Raw genomic sequence first — 14,698 nt, forward strand, 5'->3', positions numbered from 1 at the left:
CTGTCTAGCAAAAAGTATTTTCAGTACTTTTATTCTGTATTAACTAAGTACAACAAAATGAACTGTTTTGTACTGACCCCTCATTAAAATGCTATCACATTTAGAAAATTTTCATAATATTGTTTGCAGTAATGTTAGAAAACAGTAATTATATATGTACTAACAATACTTTTTTTCTTAAATTTTCAACCCTATTCATAGATGGGATAGGCTGCCCAGAAATGTAAAAAAAACCAACTAAATTTAAAAAGAATTAAAACAAGTCCTAATTTAGCAGCATTCACTTTATTTCCAAAAAGAAACCTGCAAGGCTTTGTGCTTTAAACTCCAGTGAGAGAAAATATTTAAGATCAGACTTGAAGATAGCACCATTAGCAAGTAATCAAGAGGTTACTAAGCTGTCTTTAACCAGTTACAGTATTTTAAAACCAAGTTGAATAGGACATTTTCAAAAAATTCATACAATTTGCTTTGCTGTTTTGAGATTTCTGTAAAAGTAGCAGGTATTAAAAGTTAGTTAATTCAACAAAATTACTATTTAATTTCAAATTTGAACCTGTAATTAAAATGGCAAGTAAACATGAGAACAGAAAGATGCAAGTCCTCACCTACTGCCAACTCTTTAGACCACTTTCACAGAAACCAGGGATGAGGATACCTATCAAATTCTTAGCTCTATCTCTGTGCTCTGCTACTGTATACATTCCTTTTCACACTTCTAGCTCCTGTTAGTAATTATACATTAGTTTAGTTCTAAACCCAAATTAATAAACTCGCTTTTTATCTCTAAAACGTAACTGCTACATTAACACAAAGCTGACCTTGTGAGCAACAAAAGTATATTGGCTATGCACAAAAACTAATTCACAATACAAGCAAAACTGTCATTAGGGAGTTTTTATATTTATTGATGAGCATGTAATTTTAAAAAAAAAATCAATTAAATAAAACAATATTTGCAATGAAAACATAATTCACTGGTACAGTAACACTTTATAAACATGAACATCAAATAAAACAAAATAACCTAAAACTCCATAAGAAATAGTCCACCTTGTATAATTTCATAAGCAAAGGTGGAAGACATTGGGATGGTAAGGCACCATACAACCTTTAAAATTATTTACAAGCAGAACAGGCAGACCTCACTAAAATCTTGGACCAGAGATGGGGCTTCAACAGATAACTAAATGTTCAAATGACTTTACTTAAACCAGCACACAACACACTTACACATAAAATAGTTGTTGAAACTTTAATTCTAAGTATTAAAACTCTAGACATAAAAAAAAAAACTTTTAAAAATCAAGTCTAAAGCTACTTAGAAAATGACAACAATTGTAAATGAAAATCCACAAACAAAAGAGATTCATCCAAGCTAACACTCAACTAACACTGCTTAGGTTATAATACTAATCTGCTCTTTTTTAGCCCACCTGGTGACCTGGACTTGGGAACATTTGTTTTTTTCTTTGTTTTACAAGTCTGTGATAATTCTGATATATCAGAGTCTGACTTATTTTCTGAAATAAGTGTCACGTTTGACAAGACTGGTGACTTTAGAATGCCAACAGATGGACTCTTTGATGGTTCATAAGGTGGCTCAGGCTGCTTGGCTAAGCTCTTTAAGTAGTCTTGGAATTCTGAAAACAAAAGTCAAAACATTACACATTTTTTATATGATAACAACATGTCATTATCAGCTTTTTTTTTCTCTAAATATCCAGATTACATAGAATTGTATCAATAAAGAATTAAATTACTTGAAATGTGCCAAAGGTAACTTCAAATAGAGACATGGCACAATTGATTTGATAATTTACAAGAATTGGTAGCAAGCTACCTGATACATAAGAGCATAAGAGACAATATGTTAGTGTGGTCATAAAGGTTGGAAACTAAAAATTTAAGTCTGAAAACCTACCAGTCTACACATGATGGGAGTAAACTAAATGTTTGGATATCTAGAGACTAAGGTGTTCATTTCCAAAACAATATACTTTACCCATTAGCTAATATCTGGGTGTTATATTCTTTTTCTTCCTATAAAACACTCAACCCCATTATGTTCTGGTAAAACTTACTGTTTGCTCTGTTTTTGCGAAGGTCAAACACTACTTTCTTTTTATTGCCCGGGGTCATATATACACCAGGGGTGGAATGCGACTGAAAGGTGAAAAGGGACAAAAATTATTTTATATACTTGAACAAGGGCTATGGAGGCCTGCGACTATGTACTAGTGCACGAGTGGGCCAAAGGATTCCCGGTTAACAAAGGCAAGAAACTTACCTTGACTTTGTAGTTTGTATTGCTTGGTCCAGGATCTGTGTTGCTGCTGACAAAGCCAATGGCTTTCTTCACCATACTGCATGATCCTGAGATAACCGAGTACAGGTCACCAACCAGCTCGTCAACCATACTAGATTTAGGCTCACTTGTGTCTGGGCTTTTAGAGGAAGTTGCTGGGGATTTTCCTTTAGTGCCTTTCTTATTTTGCACAGGAGTGGTAAATATCGATGATAAGGACGAACTTTCATAAGTCTCCTCATCCTTTTTCTTTGATTTTGTCTTGGGTGAAGGAGAAACTGAGACCGTACGTGCTTTCTTGGTCAATCTACCAGCTTTGAGGGCTTTGCTATCTGACTTGGGTGGGCTGCTACTTCTAGGCCTAGCATTTGAATTGGTATTTTCATCTTTGGTCAATGTTTCCACCATTTCAGACTGTGTATTCAACTTGTTTGGGACAGACAGCTTTGACTTTTTACTTGGTAACCCAGGAGTACCATCCTCACCAGATGATAGTCGCTTGCGTTTTTTTGTAACCTTGCCATCTAAGCTACCATTGGTAACACTTCCTTCTAATCTATCTACAAAGATAAAAGACTTTCCTTTGATATTAACATCCTTTAAAAGAGTCATTGAGTTCACAGTATTACTACCAGCAACAGCCTGTTTTGGTTTTTTTCCTGTTTTCTCAAACTTAGATGGAGTAATTAGTTTTGTCTCTTCAAGTTTACTGTGAGAATTTGACACAAGGGTATGGCTGCTATCTTCTTGAGGAGAACATATGGTGCCTGATATACTGCAACCATCAGTATCTTCTTCCATTTCTCTTTTCTTCTTTTTTCCTCGCTTTTTCTTTCTTTTTTGCTGCTTGTCCATGGCCTTCCCATCATCATAGAGAAGAGTAGAACTTAAACTGCGAAGATCATCTGCATCTGACACTATTTCATTTCTATTTTTAAAGAAAACAAAGAAATATATAAAAACTAATAAAAACACTTATAGACAAAAACAGGCTTCCTATATTAATAATAAAAATCCCAAGTCAAGGAATGTAAATTGTAAGTTAAAGAAGAACAGCAGTAAATGTTAGCCCGAACAAATGCAGAGATGTACCAGAAAGCCAAAGAAAAAAAAAGCAGATTTTTAATTACTGGTGAAGTGACAGTGCATATTTTGCTCAAACATGATATTTTTTTAGCTTTTTTAAATTTTTCAACGACGTCTAATAACAATTTAAGCTTAAATAATAATTTAAAAAAAGACCCTGATAGATCGTGTAACAAAATTTAGGCCTACAGCCCAACTGATGAGGCAGGAAAGATTTCTCATTTTGATTAAGAAAAAAGATGGTCCGTAGAAAAATACCTTTTTTCTTTTTCAGAGGAAATATATTTTTATAAAGGAAAAGATGGAAACATTACATCTCTGCAAATGGTAGAAAGAAAGAAAATCATCAACCGGTAATGCATGAGGGAGTTGATGAAAATCAAATTCAACTTGTTTTAAAGAACTATTATCACATTGTAAAAGGAGATAATACTTATACCACTTTCTAACAAGAGTAATACATACAAAAATGTATAAATACCTGTTGAGACTATCTAGCATTTTGGTTAGGCCTTCATTTTCCTCTGGATATTTCTTGACAAATTTGTAGACCACAGCTCTGTTTGGTGCACGTGTTGACTTATTCTCTGCTTGGCTAAAGAGCAGCAACAGCAAAAGCCTTTTATCTAACTGTGGAAGAAACAAAATAATACAGCACATAAATAACATAAACCTAGATGAGATTCCACTTAGGCCAAGTAACATACATCAATAAGGGTTTGATATATATTTATCTTAACTACTCTAATTACCAGATAAAGGTGCATATAAATGTAGTATGTTCAGTATTTTCCTTGTTTGATGGATTACAGGGCATGATCCAAAAAATCTACTTGATAGTCATGTACACTAATACACAACTATGTTAAGTACCCTACCAGTTGGCCCATAGGGTAGATGAAGTAGAGTTTATCTGTTTCTGTGACCTCAGCATTTCAGTGTGATCATTTCTATGCCCAGCTACCTATACTTTCCTTAACCAAAGTCATATACCTATCAGAGCTGGGTGGACTCAAGAATGCCCCACCAACTGCCCCATCATCTTTTCTTACACAACCATGTACTACCACATTAAGTTAATTGGATGAAAATTAACATTGTACACATTTATAACATGAGTAAACACAAATGAAAAAAAAAGTTACCACAAACGAGGGCTGTGTGTCTTCAGATTCAACTGTCTGGCTATCCTCCACTTCCATAACTTCTTCATCATTACCACTATTTTCTTTATTATCTTTGACGCCTTTTGGGTGTCTTCTCACACACTTTTTCTTTTTTATAGGTTTCTTTTCCCAAATAGGCTTAATTTTAACACCATCAGTGAATGTATTGACAGCTCTGTAGACCACATCTAGCATCATGCGTTTGACCAATTCAATCCTTAAAAATAAAAGAACCATTTGATAAAACTGTTAGTTCAACTAGTTTATTTTAGCTCCCATGAGTTTATATTGTCAACTAAAAGGAAATCAATAGATGCAAGATTTGCATCATATACAATTTTGGTAATCAGTGTAATGACCGGGATACTTACTTGTTGGAATGAAGGATAAAATGGATAAAAGGTCCAAGAAGAATCAACATAATCTTGCTGGTCATCTGCAAATGTATAGAAGCACCAAAGTTAAAGCAAGCATGCAAATTTAGATCAAATAAACAACAACATTACAGAAATTATTGATTTACATATTAAAAAAAAAAAAGATTTCAACATACACAGACACCCACAATAAACATACTTTTTCTAATGAAACTTTGCCCAATTCATCAATGTAAATATCTGCAAGGTGAATTTTCAGTCCATCAGGTAACTGAGCCTGGTCATACTGCATAACTGTTTTGTGAAGGAGTTTAGCAAACATAAAACTTTCCTCAGCAGGCCAACCTTCTTTACTCAACAGGGTCAAAGTTTGGTGCAGCATGTCCCTCACCATCTGAAGGAGCAACATTGATTATGTACAAATATATATGTTAATTATAAACTCAGTTCTACACCAAAGGAAGCACAAGCCACAAATTAATTAAAATAATCAAATACAAAAGAATATCCACATCATTATTTAAAAAGGAATAGTTTAGTAAATATTCTTAGTTCATATTAAGTAGAAAACACAAGGCCCAATACCCTACTATCATACAAAAGCCACTAAGTGAAACAAAACCTAACCATCATGAATTTATCCAGTCTAAGTCTGTCGATGCCATTCCACTCTCTGGCTTGAGTTTCAAAGAAAATTCTAACAAATCCAAGAGCAGAGCCAGTGCTTGGGAAACAGTGGATAAGGTTTGTGATGCGCTGTGACAACTCTTCCTGTTTATACAAACAATATCACTTGAATTAGAAAAGAAGATTAACCCAAAGTAAGAAAAAACTTAACTACTATATTTAAAAATAAACTTTTGCATTGTTTTGAATTTCTATCCAAGTGTAGCAAATACTAAGGCTTATATTTATAAAAACCCACCTGGATCAAAGGTTTGTCTTGCATCCACATGCAATAATGGAGTCCTTTCCATATTTTCAACAAGTCAGCATCACTTAAACCTGCTAATAATGTATTACAAAACTGTTATAAGCATGCGTTTATTGCTTAGAGAATGTAGTGTAAATGAAAGATGATTTAACAATACGATATTGCGAAACACACAAACATTGTTCAGATGGGATTCAATAGCAACCCATCTAGAAGAGAAAACTACAAAATATAACTGCTTCCTTGCAGTTTTTTTGGGGCACTCTTTGTTTTTTTCAGAATTAAGAACTCTTATTTCCTGACATTTCTACCATGTTTTCTGTACTGGGGAAGATCAGCTTTGTAAAAAATATAGTAAAAATATGTTTTTCCGTTTTTTTTTCATTTGGATCAGGTAAATTCAAAGAGAAATTAGGTCAGTTTAAACCTATTATTAACATAAATACAAAATAATTCTTTGAGCAAAAAAGTTAAATAACTACAGAAAAACCATTTAACCTTTTAATTAAATTATACAACGTTCAAAAACATGACAGAAATATTTTTCATGAACTTTTCCCCGATCTAAGCAAATAAGCTTTTTGTCAGCTGCCATCTTGTTTCAGCTACAGACAATTTATAGTATATTATTTATAGTATATCTGTATATATACAGACAATTTATAGACTATTTATAATATATATATATATATATATATATATATATATATATATATATATATATATATATATATATATATATAAATATATGTGTGTGTATTAAAAATATATACTCATTTTATAACCTTAGTGCTGTAATACATAGCTGACACTTTTTTTTTTACAGAAATGTGAATAACTATACAGAAGAACAAAATAACCTTTAAATTTGACCATAAAATGTCTAAAAACAGAGATACCAAACCAAATTCAAGAAAGCATGCAGCTTGTAAGAGGAGGAGAATGACAGTAACATCAATTTAAAGCAGTGATTTTCATTAAGTAAAGCAGAATCTTCATGCTTTGAGAACTGAAGCCAACCGGGAGACTGCTAAATTAATAGCCGGGGATCAGATGAAATGTAAGGAAATTGTGGAGGCCCTATGTTCCATAGGCAGCAAAGAGGACTAATAAGTAAATTAAGTCATAGCCTAATTATTATTCTTTGCATTTTTAGGGCACATATTTGAATAGGCCTACTGGTAATATTTATAACAGCAGTTATATAAAGTTATTAAAAATAAGTGACTCCCTATTAAACCAATTTTCAAAATTTATCCTAGTACCTAGCTTTGAGTAAGGGACCTTGGGAGACTAGCGTGGTAAAACTCCATTTTAGCGTATTTTATTCTCCGCTTCTTGTTTACCTCCAGTTGAGCGTATTTTATTATAACAACCAAAACACGCCAAAACATTAGGAAAACACGATTTATTATTTGTATTGTATTTTTGTTTTAACAAATAAATAAAAATAAATAAAAAAAAACAAAGAGACTGACTTTCTTTAAGATATGATAATTTACTTTTGTTAACAGTTGAGAAAAATCCAAATTTAGAATACTGAATGTGCAATGATCGTGTGTCAGAATTTTCATGGCAATGGGTGAAATACGTAAACGTAACTCACAATTGCAAGGCGGTTAAGCTTGGAATGTTACAAGTATCTCCCTGGCATGATACTATAAATAATTGTTTTTCTTACTAAATCTAGAATTTACCCAAATTTCAAATTAAACATGACTACTGAATGATAGACATCCATATTTAATTCATTAGGCACTAATTTTGAAGTATTAAGTTAGTTTTAAACTAAATTACTTAATTTAATATTTATTGACACTCACAAAAATGCACAACACACCTCTCCATGACAACTCTTCTTACGCTCGAAGCTAAAGAAAACCACACATTCGATTAGACTTTTTAAGTGGCCATGCACAAGAGTTCCTCACTAGTGATCACCAAATAGTGGTTGTCATTTTTCTGGCTGGTCTTATAAAAAAACGGTTGACGATATTTGATTTATTTTTTCATAGACTGATAAAACTAATAATACTTTACTGTGGAAATCAATTTTGTAAAATGGAAATCGATATTTCAAAAATTCTAGTATTTTTAAATAAACCAACTTTTGAATTTAGCCTCCGTTCTCCAAACCAAATTTTAAACTGCTTTTCTGGCATATCTAACCCTGCCACCTTTGGTTTGTTGTTATGACACGGAAATCCCGCCATTTTGCGCGTGGTAAACATTTTAAAAACTAATTAGTAGAAGGTCTCTGGAATTTGTCCGAAATATCGTCGGGAGTCAAGCGCCCGGTCCAGACGCCATATTGTTGTTAGCAACCGACCGAACCTAACAACAATATGGCGCCCGGACCGGACGCTTGACTTCCGACGATTTTTCGGACAAATTCCAGAGACCTTCTACTAATTAGTTTTTAAAATGTTTACCATGCGCAAAATGGCGGGACTTTCACGTTATAACAACAAGCTATAGGTGGCAAGGCTATATATGCCAGAAAAGCATTTTAAAATTTGCATTGGAGAATGAAGGCTAAATTTAAAAGTTGGTTTCATCAAAAATACTAGAACTTTTTAAATATCGATTTCCATATTACAAAATTGATTTCCATACTAAAGCATTATTAGTTTTATCAGTCTATGAAAAAATAAATCAAAAATCGACAACCGTTTTTTTATGAGACCAGCTGAAAAAATGACAACCAAATTTTTTTTGAAAAAAAAAAACACGTGACCACTATTTGGTGATCACTAGTGAGGAACTCTTGTGCATGGCCACTTAAAAAGTCTAACTTGATTTGTGGTTTTATTTAGCTTCAAGCTTAAGAAGAGTTGTCATGGAGAGATGTGTTGGACATGGCAGTGATTGACAATAAATATTAAATTAAGTAATTTAGTTTAAAACGAACTAAAAACTCCAAAGTTAGTGCCTAATGGATTAAATATGGATGTCTATTATTCAGTGGTCATGTTTAAATTGATAATTGCGTAAATTCTAGATTTAGTGAGAAAAACTAATAATTAAAGTCAATGTGAACTCACGGTGAACCCGCGACCGTGTAAGGATTTTTCTCCCGCTGACGATCACATGATATTTAATTGGAACAGTTCTGATGCTTTTTTATGTTTTTTTTACCTTTTCTAATAAAAAAAATGGCATTCATTAAAAAAAAAAATAAGTAGATCTGTGTTTTCCTAACATTTTTGTATGTTTCGGTTGTGTTAACAATAAAATACGCTCAACTGGAAACTGGAGGCAGAGGTGTAGCGACCCTTCCCGGCGCCCGGGGACAAACTTTCGATTTGCACCCCCCCCCCCCTCGAGATTTCCATTTGCAACCCCCCCCCCCCTCAAACTTTCGATTTGCACCCCCCCCCTCAACCTTTCAATTTATTTTTCTAACCCATTTTGGCGCCCCCTAAGGTCGGCGCCAGGGGACATATGTCCCCCCCCGCTACGCTACTGACTGGAGGTGAACGTCAAGCGGGGAATAAAATACGCTAAAAATGAAAATGGAGTTTTACCGACTAGCGTTGGGGGTAGGCCGTTCGATTCACAGCTTCCGGGTTTGTTGTTTTGAAGCCAGCTCACGGCTCATGCGCTTACCAAAAATGGCGACCAGTTTCGCTTTCACTAATGGGTAGAGGGATAAAACTAATGATTACGAAGCCATCGTTAATTTTAGAAATCGGAACTATCCGTTTCTATTTAAGTCTATTAATTAAGAATTGTCGGATCTACTTTTGGCCTAATTTCTTTGTTTGTCTCGCAAGCGGCGCCTTAGTGAAAGTAGCTCTATATAATTCTCATCTTTCGAATCAAATAACTCTAAAATACCCCGTGTATAATAAACCAAACTATGTGTATATGAAACTTGAAAGTATCAATTTTACACACATTACAATTAACTGGTAATAACTTATGGTCGGAATGAGATGTGGTCCGTTCAAGTAATAATGCCATTTTATTATAATCTTTTTTGGTGAACACGAGGCGCGGGAAAATGTGTGCCGCGCAAGAATCCAATCATTTGGCTAGGTTTATGACTGTTTTTTTATGTCACACCTAAAAATAGAATGTTTACGCTTTCTTCATTGATGATCGTTTTTATTATTTTTTAAACTGAAAGTAGCTAGGCCAATGCAAAAATTTAATTTCAGTAAAACAATATAATAGTTACATATTTGGATAGGGGCTGTCAATCTGATTACAGATCAGTTTAAATTTTCAAAATCTGACCATAAACAAAAAAGTTATGAATTTTTTTGTCATTAAAAAACAGCAGTTTTTTCAGACAACCGGGGTAGACCCTGAAAGAGGAAAAATACTGGGAGGGTATGGACCAAATTTTTAAGAGTTTTTCACTAAAAGTGGTATTAAAGCAAGCAGACTTCATCAATTGATGTCATGTTATGGTATTTTATAGATTTTTGTATGCCGAATCCAATGATGCTATTTTAAAAAGTGTCCTTTGATTACACAATCGACTAATCTCATAGATTATGTAATACCCCCCTTTCAATTTTTTTAAAACATCTAATAATCAATGTGATAAGAAGTCATTGTTTAAATGTAACACTGTTTTAATCTATAATATGACATTTATATATGCTGAAGCTAATGGTAGTATTTAAAATGGTCCAACATTGTTACATAACTATCAAATGTTAAGGTTATGTAATACCACCCTTTGCTCAAAATATACCATGAATTAGTTTTGAAATCACTTTTGCTCATTGTCAGTTAACTTCAAGTTAATAGCCTACTAAAAGAAAATACTAATCAAGTTTTACAATACAAAGAGAAGAATGCTATTACAATAGTAAATTTGTGATTATGTAACTTCTTAAAAGATGTTATGTAATCTATGTCCAATACTTTAGGCCTACTCTATTCCAAAATTTAGGCCTATTTCATTATAATTATATTTCTTGTTATTTTGCTATAAAATTAGTCTAGTCACAAATGTGTCTGATCAGAATCAGAGTGTGCTTTATGATAATTACGTAATATTATTACCCATATTAAAATTATTCCTTTTTACAATTTCAATAAAATATTTTTTGGAGGAAAAATTTTTTTTAAAAACTTGCACAAGGTATAGATCTAGTGTAAGTTATAGGTCTATAACATAAATTATATTTCATTAAGCCCAATGTTTATGCTAGTAGTAAGTAGTCTTATGTATTTTTGTAGGTCTACCAGTAGGCCTTTTACAATTAAAAACTTTCTAAAGAAAAAAGCACGTGTTTGAGTGCTTGACTGTGTAGATCTAGTAGATTCTAGAAATTGTGTAAGATTACGGTGTGTGCCTATACACAGACACGTGTACCACCAAAAGGCTTTTGCCTAGATTTTGTTTAATCTGACTAGCCAGATCTTCTGACCAACGAATTTTATTGCCCTATTACGTAAACACGACCGCTGGATAGGCTAGTCGGCCAACCCGATGAACGTGTCAGACGAATATTATGTACTTTCAGAGACAAAAGTCTGGCAAGATTTCTTGATCTATGCCCGAGGGTTAGTAACATCAACTCCACAAAGTGAAGGGGGAGGTAGGTGGGGTATGAATCCACCACGAACTGAGTAGGTACTGTACGGGTGTTGTACAACATCAAAGGCGACGACCATCGGCTCGTCGCGTCACGGACTAGTGGGGACGGGGTGAGGCTTACGTAGGCTATGGGTGTTACGTTGGGTGTTATACAGAATGCCCACCCACACCCACCCCATCCCTTTTTGGTCAATTATTACAGGCTAGTAAGTAGTATCCTCCACGTTGTTAAGCGTATTTAAATGTGTAGTGAAAAAAGGGGGACCAGGAAAAAAATTAAAGCCGTTTTTATGAAAAAGAAATGCTCTAATTTTAAATGAAATTAGGGTACGCGAAACGCAGAACTGTTATAATCGGACAGTAACCATCTGGATTAATTTAAAAAACAAGATAAATTTGAAACCTGAGCCGTAAATATTAATAAGACTTTTTTCCCCTTTAAATGGGTAAGGACAAAATTATGAAACATGCCTGTCGGCTTATAGATCTAATCTATATAAAATAGAAATAGCCGTCGAGTCTAACATGGGAACACACGTAGGCCTATCTATCTTTAGAAATTGTTTACAGTATCATCCAATCGGATCGACCGCCCAGCGTCACGTGACCAGGCATTCGGGTGTGCCACACGGTGTGTAGATCGACACAGCAGAGCACGCAGTCGGACAGCGGTCGGCGCGTTAATTTTAATTTTTGCTCCATTTTAAAATGTATGGGCGGCTTTATTTGGGGGTATTGTAGAGAAAATCATACATATAAATAAACGTCCAGATTTCAGCAATACAGCGCAGGGTTCAAATTAAAAATCGGTCTATAAATAACCCGGGAAACTTGGTTCAACTTTGCTGTACGATATCTCCGAAAGTATTTAATATATTTTGACGACGAACCCTGCGCTGTATATGTCTACATCTAATCTGTATTTCTGTCAACTTTCACTGTTGTAGTATGTAAACTCGATTCGTGTATAAATATTTTGTAACACGTCGTCTGTTTAAAGAGGGCGATTCGAAGCACAGCCGAGCGGTTCAGTCAGACAGCGATATCTCCAAAAGTATTTAATATATTTTGACGACGAACCCTGCGCTGTATACGTCTACATCTAATCTGTATTTCTGCCAAGTTTCACAGCTGTAGTACGAAAACTCGAAGAGTCTATAGACTCAAAGTAACACCCCTGTTTTAAAAAGGCGAAAAAGCCTCCCCCCTAATCGGCACGTCGCCGCGGAGGGTAAAAAATGCGATTTAATCGGCGATTTCTTCAACGTTTGAAATCATATTAAAATCAAAATTATACTGTTTAAAAGGTTATTCAATTACGAACAGAATGGTGTATAACATGTTAATATAAACACAATAAAATCATGCAAAAAACAGAGTTAAACATGCAGGGGGTAGGGAAAAGCCGATTTGTCCGATTTTCTCGGCAGCGGCATTGGCCTAGCTACTGAAAGTATGAATTATTAGTCAGATTTTAGGTTTTGTAGCTTGGTATACTTACCCTTTATCAATTTTAAAAGCATAGCATGCTGATTGTGAACAAATAGTCATAAGACACAGAAATAAAAAGTTACATGCGATGTGCCACACCGGCCCGGGTCACACCCCCTCAAGAAAACACGTGTTTATTAAGCTGTTTATCTCACTTTACAACAGTAATTAAAATTAATTGTCAAATTTTATTACTTATTGGGTAATATTAAGCACATGTTTACTAATAGTTAAAAAGAAACATAAGTAAATTCTGTTTTAATGAAGGTCACGGGTCAAGTTTTTTTTTCCTTCTTTAAGTTCAGTGGAGGGTGCCACAGGCTGACCTGACTTTGGAATTTTTTTCAGTAATAATGACTTTGCACAGAAAGTTAAAATATGCTAAATTAGCTTAGTTTACTAGAGTAAAGTGGCGTCTGCGGACAGTTGCCTCTGTCCGGCTCTGTGCGGACACCTTGCTGTTTTTCGCTTAAAACAATAATTGTATGAATATTTTATAGGAAACGAACGCAAACAACACAAAGCATGTCCATTTTTAAACACATCTGAGTCCATTTCTTCTATTTCACTCAATAGGGAGATTAATTGGAATTTTTCAAAGTTGCGATGTATGACGTTTTATGGTAGGAAACCTCATCCGGATGAAGAGCACTAGTCCCCGGATTAGAGGAATAAATCGAACCAATCATAGCTTAGTTAACTGGGTTAACTATAAATAGCTTATATATATATATAGAAAGCTATAAATATCATAGTTAAGGTTGTTTAAGCCATCTTAGAGGAAAAATTGGGGTGTCCGCATCTTTTTTGAGGGTTAACCTTTTGCGGACACTAATGAAAAATCAGAGTATATTTCTTACACTATAAGTAAAAAGGAGCTTTAAACTAATCTTGATACTCCAGATTTATATTTAAATTAAGTCTAAATCTAGATCTATTAGTTTTTAGTGATGTTTTTAGGTTTTAAAAATATTTTTGATCATCAAACGTGTCTACTAAGCAAAAAGTGAAATAAAATCTCAACTGGGTCCTTAGTTTCTTTCAGGCATCACTTTAATTTAATTAAAACTTATTTCATATTTCTTCATATTTTTTGTTTTCCAATATATTAATATATAAAACAATCAACAACACTATTTATGTATGTAACATGTTTATTTCAGCAATCATTTAAATAGAAACAAAATGAACAAAATATGCCTTGTCCGCATAAGGAGCAAGTGTCCGCACAGAAAATAAAATGTAAAAAAAAGTGCACTTACTGTCCGCACAGAGTCTCACCACTGAAAATGTTAATACATTCAATGCTATGCGTATGAATACAAAATGAATCAGACGTGATTAAACTAGAAAGAATGCGGAGTGAGACGGTACTTTCGGTTTGTTTCTATGTGAAGCGGTTACTGAATGGCGCTCAATGGAAATCGGCACTTCCGTTTTTTTTGCTACGACTGTCCGCAGACGCCACTTTACTCTAGTATTCTAGCTATTATTAATAGGCCTACATTTTTAATAAAAAAAATCATTCTGTAATTCGCATCAAAAAGCCTAGTTGGGGGTGATGATAAAAGTTGTAAAGTTGGCTTATTAATATTCTAGTAAGCGTATACCTCCATTTGTTGACCGGACAGATAAATACTTTTGTAGGCGTTTGATAGCTCTATCTCTTATTTTCTTTTCATTTGAAGCTAGTTTTTGGGCAAAGTGAACTTCAGCAGTCACTTCTACTTTCTCCATTATGATGGTAGCATGGACCGGAAGTTTATTTTTCGCCTT

The 14,698-nt window shown here is 34.0% G+C and overlaps 1 protein-coding gene across 3 annotated transcripts; it reads right to left on the minus strand.

The window, feature by feature from the left end:
- Window positions 1-269: 269 nt before the first annotated feature.
- LOC131938059 (ribosomal RNA processing protein 1 homolog) lies at window positions 270-14,698 on the minus strand. Of its 3 annotated transcripts, none has more exons than XM_059295940.1 (11): window positions 14,533-14,698; window positions 5,863-5,942; window positions 5,565-5,708; window positions 5,137-5,331; window positions 4,932-4,996; window positions 4,540-4,777; window positions 3,876-4,024; window positions 2,291-3,236; window positions 2,085-2,166; window positions 1,437-1,643; window positions 270-725 (listed from the first exon to the last, which is right to left on the minus strand). In XM_059295940.1, exons 1-11 carry the CDS (start codon window positions 14,657-14,659, stop codon window positions 676-678), a joined length of 2,283 nt encoding a protein of 760 aa, XP_059151923.1. In that variant the 5' UTR covers window positions 14,660-14,698; the 3' UTR covers window positions 270-675. The 3 variants fall into 3 exon arrangements, with proteins under 3 accessions (XP_059151923.1, XP_059151922.1, XP_059151924.1); XM_059295939.1 differs by having other exon boundaries at window positions 5,863-5,945; XM_059295941.1 differs by lacking the exons at window positions 270-725; window positions 2,085-2,166 and having other exon boundaries at window positions 1,494-1,643; window positions 5,863-5,945.

The sequence above is a fragment of the Physella acuta genome, unplaced genomic scaffold (assembly GCF_028476545.2).
Source record: "Physella acuta isolate Inbredline_101_S28 unplaced genomic scaffold, ASM2847654v3 ptg000231l, whole genome shotgun sequence".
Taxonomy (NCBI): Eukaryota; Metazoa; Mollusca; class Gastropoda; family Physidae; genus Physella; species Physella acuta.

Excerpts from the sequence above, each read along its gene's own strand:
- LOC131938059 (XM_059295939.1), bottom strand. The coding sequence starts at position 14,659 with ATGGAGAAAGTAGAAGTGACTGCTGAAGTTCACTTTGCCCAAAAACTA. Across the intron at positions 4,025-4,539 it reads ACACACAGCCCTCGTTTGTG|TTAGATAAAAGGCTTTTGCT; the intron begins GTAACTTTTTTT and ends TTTCTTCCACAG. Across the intron at positions 1,644-2,084 it reads TCGCAAAAACAGAGCAAACA|AATTCCAAGACTACTTAAAG; the intron begins GTAAGTTTTACC and ends TTTTGTTTTCAG.